The 15,153-nt window shown below is 39.9% G+C and overlaps 1 protein-coding gene across 1 annotated transcript; it reads left to right on the forward strand.

Moving 5' to 3' along the window:
* Positions 1–229: 229 nt before the first annotated feature.
* On the forward strand, positions 230–11,844 carry taf1b (TATA box binding protein (Tbp)-associated factor, RNA polymerase I, B). Its single transcript, XM_067482876.1, has 15 exons — positions 230–374; positions 1,113–1,211; positions 1,710–1,797; positions 1,935–2,032; positions 2,100–2,192; positions 2,607–2,712; positions 4,061–4,229; positions 7,735–7,834; positions 7,937–8,084; positions 8,211–8,385; positions 8,473–8,510; positions 9,110–9,197; positions 9,554–9,624; positions 9,772–10,000; positions 10,907–11,844. The coding sequence occupies exons 1-15, from the start codon at positions 357–359 to the stop codon at positions 11,166–11,168; spliced, it is 1,782 nt and encodes a 593-aa protein (XP_067338977.1). The 5' UTR covers positions 230–356; the 3' UTR covers positions 11,169–11,844.
* Positions 11,845–15,153: the final 3,309 nt, after the last annotated feature.

The raw sequence follows: 15,153 nt of genomic DNA on the forward strand, positions 1-15,153 counted from the left end.
CAAACAAAAAAAGCGACAAAGCCTTTGTTTTACATGTATTTAAGATTTTAAATGCAATAAACGGCCATTATCAAATGAATTAACGACGTTTATGCACCTAATTCACGTTTATATTACTTGCAATTTTTGCAACGTATTTTGTCTATAGGAGACACGTTTTGCGTGTTATTAATTTTGCCTGCAGTGGAACGAGTTGTAGTTCATGTTTCTGACTGGTAGCGGCAGCAGAGGGCGTTCACACCACACCGGGAAGCACAGAAGAAGAAAAATACCAAACAAACCATCCGCGTGTGGAGCTGAGGATGAGTTAGTCCTAAAATCCAGTTCCTGCATCAGACGGTTATTTTTACGGTAACATGGACGACGAGCACACTGTAAGAAGTGATTCATATTTCCCGTATTTTAATAAAAGTGGTATTTTGCCGTAGCAGCATGCAGCTAACACGACTCAGAGATTTTATGCCAATTTGGAATAAAAATGCTACAGCTCTGTGTCAACTCCAAACCTCATTAAATGTCTATTTAATAGCGCATATTTCTGTTTGTTTATTCAATTTCTATATATTTAAATTTGTGTCAACAATGGCAACAAATCCACAGGAGGCAGTAAATCAATCGACATTAGATAATTTACTGTTATTAACTATGTTACGTCAGTTGACTGCAAATAAACGTTTGAATTAAGTCTAAACTGGAGGTGTTTAATACCGAATTCAGCAGAATCTCTCACCAAAGCCTAACAAATGCTTTTAATCATGTGAATAATAATTTACAAATGACATTAAGCTGGGAAAGCGTTAAACTCTAATTTTCCTAATGGAGGGAATATTCCTACACTCTTACAATGAGCTACTTGCTTTCTGTGCTCTATTCAGTTTTTATTAAGTTGACATTGTAAACTAATACTTCAGCATGCAGTTATACAATCTCATATAAATTAATTACTCTATATACAACTGTAGTTTTAGTGATATAATATTTCACCTAAGCGCTTAAATTTAAAAAAACTAGTTTTAACTGTGATCAAACGTTGGTTCTACTGTACACTTAAATTTAGGCTTTCTCATTCTGTGTGTGTGTGTGTGTGTGTGTGTGTGTGTGTGTGTGTTCAGGCATGGTACAAGGAGCCCTGCGCTCAGTGTTCAGCTGTGGACTGGGGGGTTTCAGATGAGGGTCGTTTCTACTGCAGATCCTGCCACAATGTCATCGAGGTAAACTTCACCTGAGAGCTGGGCCTTTAGTTATCAAGTTTGTCAGAGCAGGAAATTCTGGTCCTGCTTTTAAAACTAGAAGCAATTCATCAACATTTGTAACTTTAGAAAGCTCTCGTGTCCCAGCAAAAAAGTGCTTAGGAGCTCTGAGGAGTCAACCAATGACACCAAGCTCAATAAAAAGATTCAGTTTTTTGACAGATCTTGCACAGGATGCAGTTGGTTTCTCTAGGAATAAAAAACATGCTATGTAATTTTTTTATTGACAGATAATATGTGGCTGATTTGCTTCTGTCACAGTCACATAAATCTGTCAGGAAACTGTATATTTGCAATGAGAAGCAAAACCTTCAAGTAGAAAATTGACTTGTTTTTACATGAATTCCAGTTCCTTCTATCTGTAAGCTGTGATTATAAACAAGTTGACATCTTTTTTGAGGTTTCATCTGTGTGGAGTTGAACTAGTTTTAACAAGATAATGTGTCTAAATGTCCTCAGAGAACCAAAGAGGTGGTGGAGACGACGTACACCCCCGGATCCACTAGGGTCTCCACTATCGGCAGAGGAGCAAGAACCAAGAGGCCTGGTCAGTGTTTCTTTAAATAACTAATACCTAAAACAAATACGTAAGTCTTTAAATTAAGATGTCAGGATTTCAACAACAGTCTCAGTTTTGTACAACAATAAAGAACATCGGCTGGTTCCCTGGTCCATGTTTTTCAGAGAGAGGTCATCTGTGGATGGTTTGTGAAGCTTTTCAGTTCATCCTGAGAAATCAGGCCAATGCTCTTCTCAGACTGGGAGTCAGTCCACACTTTAAGGTCAGTATTAAACCTGGAGGGACACTTAGCCAGGTGAGCAGCTGTGCTGATGGACGTGTTGTTTCAGGACGACGTGTTGTGTCAGCTGTGGAGACTTTACGTGCAGAAGAGTCGACAGGCCTACACCAACAACCCAGTGAGGATCTCCAAGTTTAAACTGGTCAGTTCACAAACCCTTAAACTCTTCACTTGTTAGCTGGTTCTTTTTTTTTTTTTTTTTTTTTTAATTCTGCAGCTGTTGCTTGTTTTTTTCTTGTTCTTTTTTTGCAGTTGCATAAATACTAACAATATGGCTGCTGATCCAAACTGAGCTCCATCTTCTTAAAAACGTGATCAAATTAATTGGACAAACACTTGAAAGCTTAAGTTTGGTAGAGAAAGTCATGAATTAATGTGCTCACAGTGAGAGGTTCTGAACCTGCTCTAGAAACTACATGTTGGTTTTTGTGTCTCACTACTGAAGAACATTCATGTATGACCAATTTTCACGACAGAGACGAGGAGAGAAAATTCCATCGTCGTTTCATCACTTTGTCCGTTGCCCCTGATTCCCTTCCATGTTCTTTCTCCTCAGCGAAATCTAGACTCGGACTCGGACAGTGCAGCAAGGTCCCCAGCCATATCCGCCAGCGACACCGATGGAGAGACGAACCTGTCGAGCAGTGTTGGATCTCATGCAGGTAGATTCAGGCTGGAAAACACTTTTGCTGTTTGATAGGGCCAGAGGATGGTGGTGGTATCATTAAAAGCCTGTTAAAGCACAGATAATGCTGTTCAGGCAACATATTTCTCAGCGCACACGTTCAACTGGATAAAGGTGTTGTGTTTTTTTTTTTTTTGTAAACCGTATGTAACATATGTGTCATATGTTGGTACAGAAGTTTCTTAATTTCAAACAGTGTTTCCCCTAAAAACCCTTCAGGCAGCACCTTTGCTTGGTAAATTCCATCTAAGGGTCAAATAAAACAAAGTGAATATTAATAAGATGTATTTATTGCAACCAAATAATTTCTCCTGTTAGTCCCGCTCGGGGCCTCAATTTAAGCCATCTTGGGGTTCCTCTTCTGACAGGCTCTTTATGCTGATGGCATATATAACAGAATATTCCAGTTATGAAAGACAATGTTTAAATGGGCTATTAAATAAGTTTAACACTTTTCTAATTAAAACGTTTTAAATGTATGAGGCCAACAAACTGGAACTTACCACGCGTACTCTGATATATCAGATTCAACATTAAACATCCCATCTGTATAATTTATTTTCGCTTAGGAGTGGACTTGGTTTAACAGCACAACATCATATTGTCTGACCTAATGTCTACACTCTACATTGGAAACATTAGGTTTTAGGTTGTGTGTGCGCACACACCTGCAGAGCAAAGAGGCCACGTAGGAGCAGAAAAGAGAAAAGTCCTGCCTGCAGGGTTTTGTGGAGGTGTGAACGTGCTTGGTTGTGTTTTCCAACGTAACCGCAGTGTAACAATCAGAAAAGACCATCTGATTTTCGTATTTATTCTCGCTAACGCTGCTCCCTCTCTTCACTCACTCACTATGTCCTTCTATCGCTGCTCTCGCTCTCACCGAGCTGGGGAGGGGACAATGAATTGGTGCATTTAATGACTGTAACGGACAAATCATACAGCCTTTAGTTGGTCCGAATTGTCTGTCTCTTTACAACGCTGGTTCTCATTCTTCAAGTAAAAAAGGGAGTGGATGGGGGGCAGGCAGTCCTACACGTTGGCCACGTTAACAAGCTCTCGGATCCTGTTGTTACCTACCCGCGAGATGTTAAAAAGAAGCGGATTGGTCATGAACGTAACGTTTCCCATCGTGTAGGCAGCGGAGGGTCTCGTTGGCATGGAAGGCCGCCATGTTCATACCAGTGTAAGGGAAACACTGTAAAACAGTTTAGGGTTACAGAGCAGAGATGTGACCAGTTTTCATAGCCTTAGTTTCACGAATATCATCCTCTCTGTGAGCTGTGATCATTTTCTTAGTTAGATTAAATGCTCCTTTATTTCCTCAGAGAGCTCCAGTGATTGGTCGCAGGGTTCGGGCTCGGTTGACATCGTCAGCTACCTGACAACTCGGCTGAAGCGTGGATCTGTACTGATGAGCATGAAAAAGACTCTGGCTCTGATCCACCTGGCTTTGGTCTGGAGCCACGAGCCGCTGACACTCAGTGACCTGCTCAGGTAAGAGCTGGTCACTCCTGGGTGGTTCACATGGAGCACAGGCCGAGGTGGAGGAGTAGCAGCAATCTTCCATTGTAGCTTATCAATAATTCCTAGACCTAAACACAGTTATAACTCATTTGAGAGCCTTACTCAAAACTCAAAAACCGCTATTATTTGTTATCGTGTACCGTCCTCCAGTCCCTTATTCAGAGTTTTTGATTGAGTTTTCTGATTTTCTAGCTGATTTAGTGCTTACTACAGATAAAGTCATTATAGTGGGTGACTTTAACATTCATGTAGATGCTGACAGTAACTGCCTGAGCACTGCGTTTAATTCATTATTAATTTAATTCAATTCAACTTTATTTATATAGCGCCAATTTACAACAAAGTCATCTCAAGGCACTTTACAGAATAAAGTCCAGACTACACAAGTATGTAGAAGCAACCCAACAAATCCCCCTTGAGCAAGCCCTAGGCAACAGTGGAGAGGAAAAACTCCCTTTAATGGGAGAAACCTCCAGCAGAACCAGGCTCAGGGTGGGCGGCCATCTGCCTTGACCGGTTGGGGTGAGTGGAAAGTGGAGAAAGAAAAGAAAAGAGCAACGAAAAGCAACAACGAAAAGCAACAACAAAACAACAAAAAAGCAACAACAAAACAACAAAAAGCAACAAAAAAAAGCAACAACAAAACAACAAGAAAAGCAACAACAAAACAACAAAAAAGCAACAACAAAGCATCGTACAGGTTGTAGGATATAGAATTAATGGTATACAGTGGTGACAAGTAAATGTATAGAGAAAAGCTAGTTCAGGTTGAGTGAGCAGTTTAACTATAAGCTTTATCAAAAAGGAAGGTTTTAAGCCTAGTCTTAAAAGTAGAGAGGGTGTCTGCTCCCCGAATTTGGATTGGAAGCTGGTTCCACAGGAGAGGAGCTTGATAGCTAAAGGCTCTGCCTCCCATTCTACTTTTGCAAACTCTGGGAACCACAAGTAGGCCTGTATTTTGGGATCGAAGTGGTCTAATCGGGCGATACAGAACTATGAGATCTTTTAAATATGATGGAGCTTGACCATTAAGAGATTTGTATGTAAGGAGGAGGGTTTTGAACTCTATTCTAGATTTTATGGGAAGCCAATGAAGAGAAGCTAGTGAAGGTGAAATATGATCTCTCTTTCCTAATCCAGTCAGCACTCTTGCTGCAGCATTTTGGATTAATTGAAGGCTTTTTAGGGAGTTATTAGGACACCCCAGAAGTAGGGAATTACAGTAGTCCAACCTAGAAGTAACAAATGCATGGACCAGTTTTTCGGCATCACTTTGAGACAGGATGCTTCTAATTTTAGCAATGTTCCGTAGGTGGAAGAAGGCTGTTCTAGAGATTTGTCTTATATGTGACGTAAATGCCAAATCCTGGTCAAAAATAACTCCAAGGTTCCTCACCGCAGTACTGGAGGCCAAAGTTATGTCATCTAAAGTAACTATATTGTTAGACAGCATATTTCTCATGTTTTTAGGCCCAAAGAGGATGATTTCAGTTTTGTCTGAATTTAGAAGTAGGAAGTTGTAGGACATCCAGGTCTTTATGTCTTTTAGACATGCTTCAAGTTTGACTAGATTAGATTCAATTGTTTTTTCCCAAAATGTAAATAAACCCACTCACTGTTTTAGTCACACGTCCTTACGTATGGAATTGAAGCGGATAATTTAACCATATTTCCTCACGACTCTCTTCTGTCTGACCATTTTTTAATAACATTTGAATTTACAAAAACAGACTATATAGCAGTTAGGGAAAAATTCCACTATAGCAGATGCTTAAGTGAAAAAGCTGTCAACAAATTTAAAGAAATTATTTCTTCATCATTTGCTTCACCATATGTTAATACAATGGAAAGTAGTCTCCTTAATATTACTCCTGCACAAGTAGATTATCTTGTTGACAATTCTGCAGCCTCACTACGTACAATACTCGATAGTGTTGCCCCTCTAAAAAAGAAGGCAGTAAATCAGCAGAGGCGATCTCCATGGTATAGTTCACAAACACGCAACTTAAAACAGGAAACACGAAAGTTAGAAAGGAAGTGGCGTTCCAGAAAGTTTGAAGAATCTCATTTAGCCTGGAAAAATAGTTTAAAAACGTACAAAAAAGCTCTCAGTGATGCCAGAACAGCATATTATTCATCATTAATAGAAGAAAACAAGAACAACCCCCGGTTTCTGTTCAGCACTGTAGCCAGGCTGACTAAGAGCCATAGTTCTGTTGAGCCTAGTTTTCCCTTAACTTTGAGCAGCAATGACTTCATGAGCTTCTTTATGAATAAAATTGTAGCTATTAGAGAACGAATTCACCAGATCCTCCCCCCAAAAATTACAGATAGATCTTCATGTACAGCAGTGCTAGAATCATCAATAAGGCCCCACTCCCTGTTAGACTGCTTTTTACCCATAGATCTCTCTGAGTTAACTTCAATTGTTACCTCATCTAAACCAACAACCTGTCTGTAGACCCTATTCCAACTAAGCTGCTCAAGGAAGCTTTACCCTAAATGCATACGTTCATATTAGATATCATCAATCTATCTTTAGAAACAGGCTATGTACCACAGGCCTATAAGGTAGCTGTAATTAAACCATTACTTAAAAAACCCTGTCTTGACCCAGGTGTTTTAGCCAATTACAGACCAATATCTAATCTCCCCTTTATTTCTAAAATCCTTAAAAAAGGATCCTTGAAAAAGGTGGTCACATAAAACAATTATGTGACCACCTTTACAGGAATACTTTGTATGAAGACTTTCAGTCAGGATTTAGAGTTCATCATAGTACAGAAACAGCACTGGTAAAAGTCACCAACGATCTTCTCTTGGACTCAGATAATGGACTCATCTCTATACTTGTTCTGTTAGATCATAGTGCTGCATTTAAAACCATTGATACATTTTATTACAGAGACTAGAACATGAAATTGGAATTACAGTAACTGCACTAGGTTGGTTTAAATCTTATCTATCTGATAGATTTTAATTTGTTCATGTTCATGATGAATCCTCCATGCACACAAAGGTTAGCTATGGAGTTCCACAAGGCTCTGTGTTAGGACCAATACTTTTTACTTTATATATGTCTCCTTTAGGCAACATTATTAGAAAACACTCCATACATTTCCACTGCTATGCTGATGATACGCAGCTATATTTATCTATGGAACCAGATAAAATTAATCAGTTCATCAAGCTTCAAGCCTACAAGACATAAATAAAAATAAGTAAAGTTGAATTGAATTGAAAAAATTTTGACTGAAAATCTGAAATTGCTCCTTTACGTGTTCAGGCTGTTTCGTGTGACTCCAAACTGTGGTCGGGAGCATCCTGTTTTGTTAATGTGTGTAGAACTTGGCTGGAGTTCACTTACAGTTGTACAGCAGTGTTACCGAGTGGATGGTCCACTAACACAAAAATACAGCCTCACATGTCATCAAAGGTCTCCCTAGAAAGTCCTGGAACTGTTGTTTGGTTTCAGGTTGGTGAAGGAAGGCCATGTCCCATATGTGAATGCTTACGAGGAGCTTCCAGAAGAGATGAAACTTGATGGCAGAGACGGGCTCGTCTTCAAAGTTGAGGTCAGAAATAAAGAATAGTTTCTTATTTAGAGAGTCTAGAAAGCTGAGTGGTTTGTTTACCTCTTAACCAAAGTGTTGATGTGGGTGTGTTTGTCCCCGTAGAGTGTCCCGTCCCACCAGGTGGTGCATAAGGAGGCCCAGAGTTTGCTTTTGTTCCTGCAGCTTCCTGCGTTTCCTCCAATCAACCAACAGAGTCTGCTGCACCCAGCACTACTCAGCCTTCGCTACCTGACGGACGCTAATCTGCCTGGTAACTGTACTAGTGATTCTGCTACTCAGCTGTACCATTACTGATTACTAATAGTAACTACTAACATTACAAACTGTACACCACCACAGTACTAACAGCACCACTGGTAACTCCTGTCCCTCCCAGACGAGCTCCACCCATGGGTCTGCAAGCTGATGGAGTGCGCTGGTATGGCAGATCAAAAGCTCCACACTATTGACCCTGTGTCCTGTCCCTCCCTGCCGCTGTATGATGTCCAGACCGTCGCTCTCATCATCATCACCATGAAGGTCCTCTTCGGCCTGGACGACCTCACCGAATGGTAACACCCACACGCACACGCACACAGGATGTGGTTAACGTTAGTTCCTGCTACATGGTAAGTGTCTATTTGGTTTGTGTGTTTCAGGGATTTATCCAACAAAGTCGCAGACCTGGATGATTCAGGTTGGTTCTTCACCTCAGTGCTGATTTGTTACATGTTCAACCTCCTGTTTTTATTTCAAATCACCAACTGACTCAGCTGCACAGATATTCACCTTTTGTTGATCAACTCCATCACAAAACAGATTTTCCAGAATGATTTGTCAGCAGCTCCTGTTTGCAGAGAAACCATTAATGTACAGGCAACTGTCACTGTTTACTGTAATATTCAAGAAAACTTGAATAACTTGAAAACTTCCTAAATGATCTACCGCTGATATCACATTTGATGATAATCTCAGGAGCTGTAAGATGCACTAAATGTATTAATGTCAAATCTCCCCCCAGACCTGTTTGTCATAAGTTGTGTTTCCCCTTCACCTGTTATGTCCATAAAGAACCTTAATCAGAACAAAGAAAATTCAAAAACCAAATCACGAGTGACTCCGGTCATCTTGTAAATTAAAACGTTACTTCCAGTAAGGAAGGGAAATGATCAGATGTGTGTGGAGCGATGAGGAGGCTGTGACCTTCCTCACATGCATAAAAGGAATGTCGTCCATTGTGTTTTTTCCAGTGCCAAACTTAATGGCAGCTCTGTTCTTTTCTGTTGGGTGTGACAGGAAACATGTTTAACCTGCGGAGGTGGTACAGACTGATGCAGGCCGCTCTGATCAGAGCTCAGCAGAGGAGGGACCAGGACGTTGCCAGGTAAGATACCCCCTGCTGTCACACTGTAGAGCTCAACATCACTTGGTTTCCCCTGCAGTAAAAAGTTAAAAGGTAAAATTTAAGTTTGTGCAGATTTCTGTTTTTTTATGTTTAATATTATTACTTATTGTGAAATTGTTCAGAGGAGCTGGAAAACTTCTAATGTCATAGATTCAACAAACCTTCAGTCTTTAAAATGAAATCTTGAGTGTAATATTGTGGGATGATTTGATTAAAGCAAAGTTTTAATGCATGTTTTTTTTAGGGGGGTTATTGATTCAGTTTTTTCAGTGTTTCACATCATAAGGTTTTTTCATGACAAATACATTAATCATTTCCTCCACTCCCATCCACAGGAAACAGTGGAAGCCGAAGAAACCTCTTTACCCAAGCAGGAAGGAGAAATATGTCATAATGAAAAAGAAAAGTAAGAATCTGAGTTTGTGTTCACTGTACCCCACCCCAACATCCGAGTTTAAGCCGCTCTGCTGTGTTTGGTCACGTCGTCGCTTTTTTCTTCTTTGCTGATGTATGATAACTATTAGGTGACTCACAGATGTGCTTTTCTCTGCAGGAACAGCAGAGCAGGTTCAGGCCTGTTTCGAGAAGCTGTCTTCTTGTCCGGTTGCGGTCCAGCCCCCCGATCCATCCAGCTTCCGGTTCTGCTGGGGAGACGAGGAAGGAGCTGACGGTCCCAGTCTGCACCACAAGAGGCTGGACGGAGTCTTGACCCGAAAACAAAACATCAGCACTGCGTCAAACTCTACGTACTGGCACCCAGCGCTCAGACCCTGTGATCCCCGGTACGTCTGTTGGAAAGGTTTTTCATTTTACAACTAGGTTCAGAGAGTTCAGACTCTTTCATGTGGCTCTAATTTGTGTAATCAGGTGTATACACAAAACATTCTGTACATGAGTAATAAATTATAAAATAGTTGACAGATGACACAATGGAAAATGTTTCCATATTTACTCAGACATACATGATATGTTCATATGCTGTTTGTTTGGCCTTTGCCACCTCTACCTTCACCTTACGCTGTATCTCCCTGTGCTCCTGTCTACTCTCTTCAGTCCTCTCAGTGTCCCACTTCTTCTTAGCTAACCTCTTTCTCTGTATACACTCCTGAACTTCCTCGTTCCACCACCCAAACGTATAGAAGTCAGATTCGGTGTGGAGGTCATGATTCGCATCTTTATTTTGGCATGTGTCAGGATCCTAACTCTGCATTCATCCAGACTTGAGACTGGCACAGGAAGACACTGGTTTGTGGCCCCTTGTGGATGTTGGCATTAAAACAAAAATGACAAATTTCATCACTGTTAAAAAGTCTTTATGTAAAAAAATTAAAAAGCAACATTAGTTTAAAAAATTGCAGAATTAAAACCACAAAACACTATAAAACAAAAAGCTGCTTGGACTTAAAAACTATAAACAGACAAATCTCTAAATCAAAAAACAAAATTTTGCATTTTTCACGTTTCAACACTACAATTTTGCCAGTGAACTGACAGTGAAGGAAAATCACACAATTTTTAATTCTTTCCTTTTTACACAAACTACACCAACTGATGAGTTCAGCTGTTTCTTAATGTGACACACAAATCAGAACAACTTAATTTCCCTCAGTATGAAAATATACGTCCACTGCATGTGGATTGAATTGTTTGATGTCTTGTCCTGATGCGTCCTTCTTTATTTTGCACAGGAAGTGTAAAAGTCATTACTCAGAGATGGAGGCAACGCTGCCGCGCTCCTTTGTCTGGCTGCTCCAGCTCTTCTCCTTCCTGTTGGATGTGAAGCCGGCGTATCTGTACGAGGAGGTGCTGAGGATGGAAAGACGGGTCCTTGGTAGCAAGACGCCCAGAGACGGGCAAGTGAGGAGGGGGAAGAGGAGTCGGTCATCCAGGAGCAGGAGCAGGAGAGAGACCAGGATGCCACAGAGAGGAGGAAAGATTAAAACAAGATGAAACAGACCTGCAGATGCTGCCAAAGTCGCGCAAAAGCAGATTTTTATGTAAAGTAGAAAAGCGTCAGGTGCAGGTTACTGTTATAAACAGCTTTGATGTTACAGATACCAAAACTCTTTGTGTCTTTTCTGAGGAAAATCACGACGGTGAATTTATTAATCTCGAGAATATTGAATGAATGAAACGTGTTAATTGTGTTTGGATTTTCAACGTTTGAAGTCATCACCTCAAGCTGTGTGAAACTATGCTGGATATTTTTAAGCCTAAGCTTTTATTTACAGTGCAGTACAATGTTAAAGTGTGAGCCTGAACGTGGACGTTTCCTTTCCCAGATGAGACCTGCAGGTAACATGATTTACCTCAACATTCTTGTTTTTTTTTTTTTTTTTTTTTTTTTACAGCTGACACTGTGACCTGAAATGGTCAGAGTCACACTGTTGTTTATTTCCTGATAGTACAGTTGTACTTTTTTATTGCTGCATGTGTTGAGACACATATGATACGTAAACATGTCTTTCTCAAGGTAAGAAGATAAAAAGGTGTTATTTTGATGTCTGTGGCTTACTGGGTGTGAGCTTCTATGGGTAATAACTAAGAACAGGAAATATTACAATGGAATAATTCTGGTTCATAAATGTATCCTGGAAGTGTGTAAAAATAAATGTTTTCATCTGTAGTTTGGATTAACTACATTTTTGATTCAGTCCATTTTCTTTTTTTTTTTTTGTCTTACAGGTTCAATCACAACTGATGACGATGATTATCTGTTTCTGATAATTGATAAATTGCTTCAGTCTTTCTCTGCTGCAGCTTCTCCAATGTGAGAGCGGCATTTCAGTGGCAAGTTAGAACAATAACATTCTGAGAATAAAATGAAAATATTTCCAATAAAGTCATAATATTTATAGTGGAATATTCTTTTCTAAATCTATTATAATGTGTCATTTATACTCCCTGCTGTTTACAGATGGTGACAGATTTCAAGAATCATTTAACTAAGAAATTAACTTGCCGCTGACCTGAAGTCTGTCCTGTTAATGTGATCAAATCATTGTGAAGGGAGAACAGATGTTTTCATGCATGTTCTGTTGCTCGTGCTTTGTCTTTGTCTGCAGACAAAGAGAGATGCAGGGACAGAAACCAAGCAGCAGGAGGCGACACTGCAGCAGTTATCAGAAAACTCATGGAGCTTGTTTGAGTCTAATAACAGGAAATAAATCTCAAAGATACTGAGTTGGGAAACATTTAACCAAAGTATCTCCTGTGTCCATCTCCAAAGAAAATCAAATGTCACTTCAAATATTTGCCTGAACAGGTACTTTTACTTTTGTTTTGTTTTTTACTCTGAGAGTAATGAAACATGCTTCAAATGTACATAAAATGCACAAGTGTTAGTAGTTTGTTTTTATCAGGAAGAAAAAAAAAAGTACTAAACACTTTAGAACTTGTACAAGTCTGGTCCATATTTGTTCCACATGTGCCTCATTAACAAAGTTTCAGCAGAAATCCAAAATGTTCAGGTCTTAAATGTAATTCATGTACAGATTTTTCTGTTCATTAATTGGATTTTTTTAGGTCAAAGAAAGATGAGAGAAATGAGACCAGAGAAATTAATCATTTTAAATAATTAATTTCACATTTGGGCTGTAAACTGCTAACAGACTTTTAAATAAACATTTGTAGCAATGAATAAATCCTGAGAAGAAACATCAGTGTAACCAGAGACACTGTGTGGAAAAACCCAGCAGCAGGTGGAGGTGGAGATGGTTTAATCAAAAATTAAATTAACAGAAAAGAGACAAAATTAGAAAAATCTGTCATCTGAGCCACAGGTGATGGATGTGACATTAGAAACAGCTGCATCTTTTACCTTAAGCTGCAAATTAGACCGTGGACGGATGTCATTTTGTCACTTTGTGGTGGTTTTATACATTTTAGTGTTTATTTGTGACATTTGTGCCTCTTGTTATGATGTGTGTCATAGTTTTTCTCTCTTTATGTTGTGAGCTTTGACTTTCAAACATGAAGTATAAACTGCCACAGTGTTTACACTTGTTACATGTGCACACAACTTTATTTAACACCCACATCGTTTTGGTTTCCATGATGCACAATATTTCCATTCTAACAGTTAAAACACTAATAAACTGCTCGATCATGAGTGTGAGTGTTAATATTTTTAACCGACCGTTTCTTCTGGTGTGACATGAGGTGACAGGAGTCATCTGAGGATACGGACGCTGGAACTAACCAGCAACGTGTGAATGCAGCACGATGCATCCCCCTCCTCTACTGAAGTGACCGTGGCAACGCTGCTCTCTGTAGTATTGCCATGGCAACATGCCCAACGCCGTGAAGTTACCTAGCAACAGCCATGAACATGGCAACCGTCAAAATAAAACCTCACAACTGTCGTCTGTAGGACGCTGCTTTCCCGGTCATCTCGTTCTGTTTTATATCGGTGTTACATTCACTGACCTAAGAGGTAAAATCCGGTCAGTGTCTGAAAACCAAACAAAACATTTAACTTTTCCTTACATTATATTTCTATAAGTCACATTACAGTGGTTTTGCATGCATATAAATTTTAGATTCAAATATCAGTGCCAATGAAAATATGTGGAAGTATTCAGTTGCTTTAAGTAAAACTACTAATACCACATTGAAAATAGTAAATTCTAAGTGCAACTGATACTGTAAAAGTATAATAAGGAAATATTCATACTGGAGGTAAAAAAATATGCTCACCAGTCCCAATTCCATTATTTAAAAAGCTCTTACACAACTTTGTACTGAAAAACATCTGAAATGTTTTTGTCCTGGCTTAGACTTTTACTTGCTTCGTACCTCTCTCGTAGGTCCATTTGGATAAAAGTGTCTCCACTGTCCTAACATGGAAACCCTACATCAACCATTAACATGTCTTCACTCTGTGGACAGCTGGGGCAGGGACACCAGGTCTGCAGTGCCAGTGTGTGATGGTGGTGTCATAGACCACGTGAACAGGTGATTTTACTAAAGTGGAGGAGAAGCATTAGAAACGTCGAGATTCCTAAGGAGGTAAAGTTGATATTTTGCTTAAATGGTGAGATGCTCATCTGAGACAACACAGACTATTTGTTTTCCACCAAAACATCTAGTTTATGTGACCACAGCAGCCAAGTTTTGACTAGTAGTTTAAAGAAAGATTGTGGTCTGGTTTCATAGAGAAATCTCAACATTTGTGAGTTTATGGATTTTTAAACAAACCCACCATGAGGCTCTGGAGTTGATGCCAATGGACTGCTGAGTGTTGTCCTGAGGAGCTGGCCCCTGTGTGCTGCTGCGTGAGTTTGTTAAGTGGATAAACCATCAGGTTTTCTTGAGGCTGAGTCATGGAAACTGCACTTCTTTCTGTCTTGTTAGTTTAAAATGTGTCACACTTGTTTTGTGCAGTTTTCTCCTCGGGCCGAATGACCTTCTGCTTCTGTGCAGAGAGGGACCTACACTTCATCCGATACTCCAGCACCGACTGGAATCGAAGGTTTGTCCCGCTTGTTCTCTTGTGGAATCGTCTCACAGGCCTTTTGACATAGGCCCAGTTTTTTCATCTTCATCCTTGCTCAGATGTCCTGCATCTCGCCACCATCAGTCAATACTAAGAGACGTCTTTCTGAAGAGAAAGTGCTTCATGCAGCACTTCTGCATGAAAACACTTGTGATTTGTGACGTGGTCGAACAGCACATCTTACAAACTTGCTCTGAGAGACAACAAAGCCGCCCTCAGAATCAGTGTTCAGCATCTTGGGACCACTGAATGGATCATTGTTGAACCAAGTCCTGCTTCTAAACTGTTACAGCTTCAAGTCCTCTTTGCTGAATCTCTACAAACTTCTCACTCCTGAATTTGGGCATTTTAGTAAAGGTCTGGTCTCTGTCTTCTTCAGAACCATCAGGATAGTGTTTGCTCAGGGCTGGAGGGGGGTTATTTTTACATAAACATTCC

This window comes from Channa argus, chromosome 17 (genome assembly GCF_033026475.1).
Source record: "Channa argus isolate prfri chromosome 17, Channa argus male v1.0, whole genome shotgun sequence".
Classification (NCBI taxonomy): Eukaryota; Metazoa; Chordata; class Actinopteri; order Anabantiformes; family Channidae; genus Channa; species Channa argus.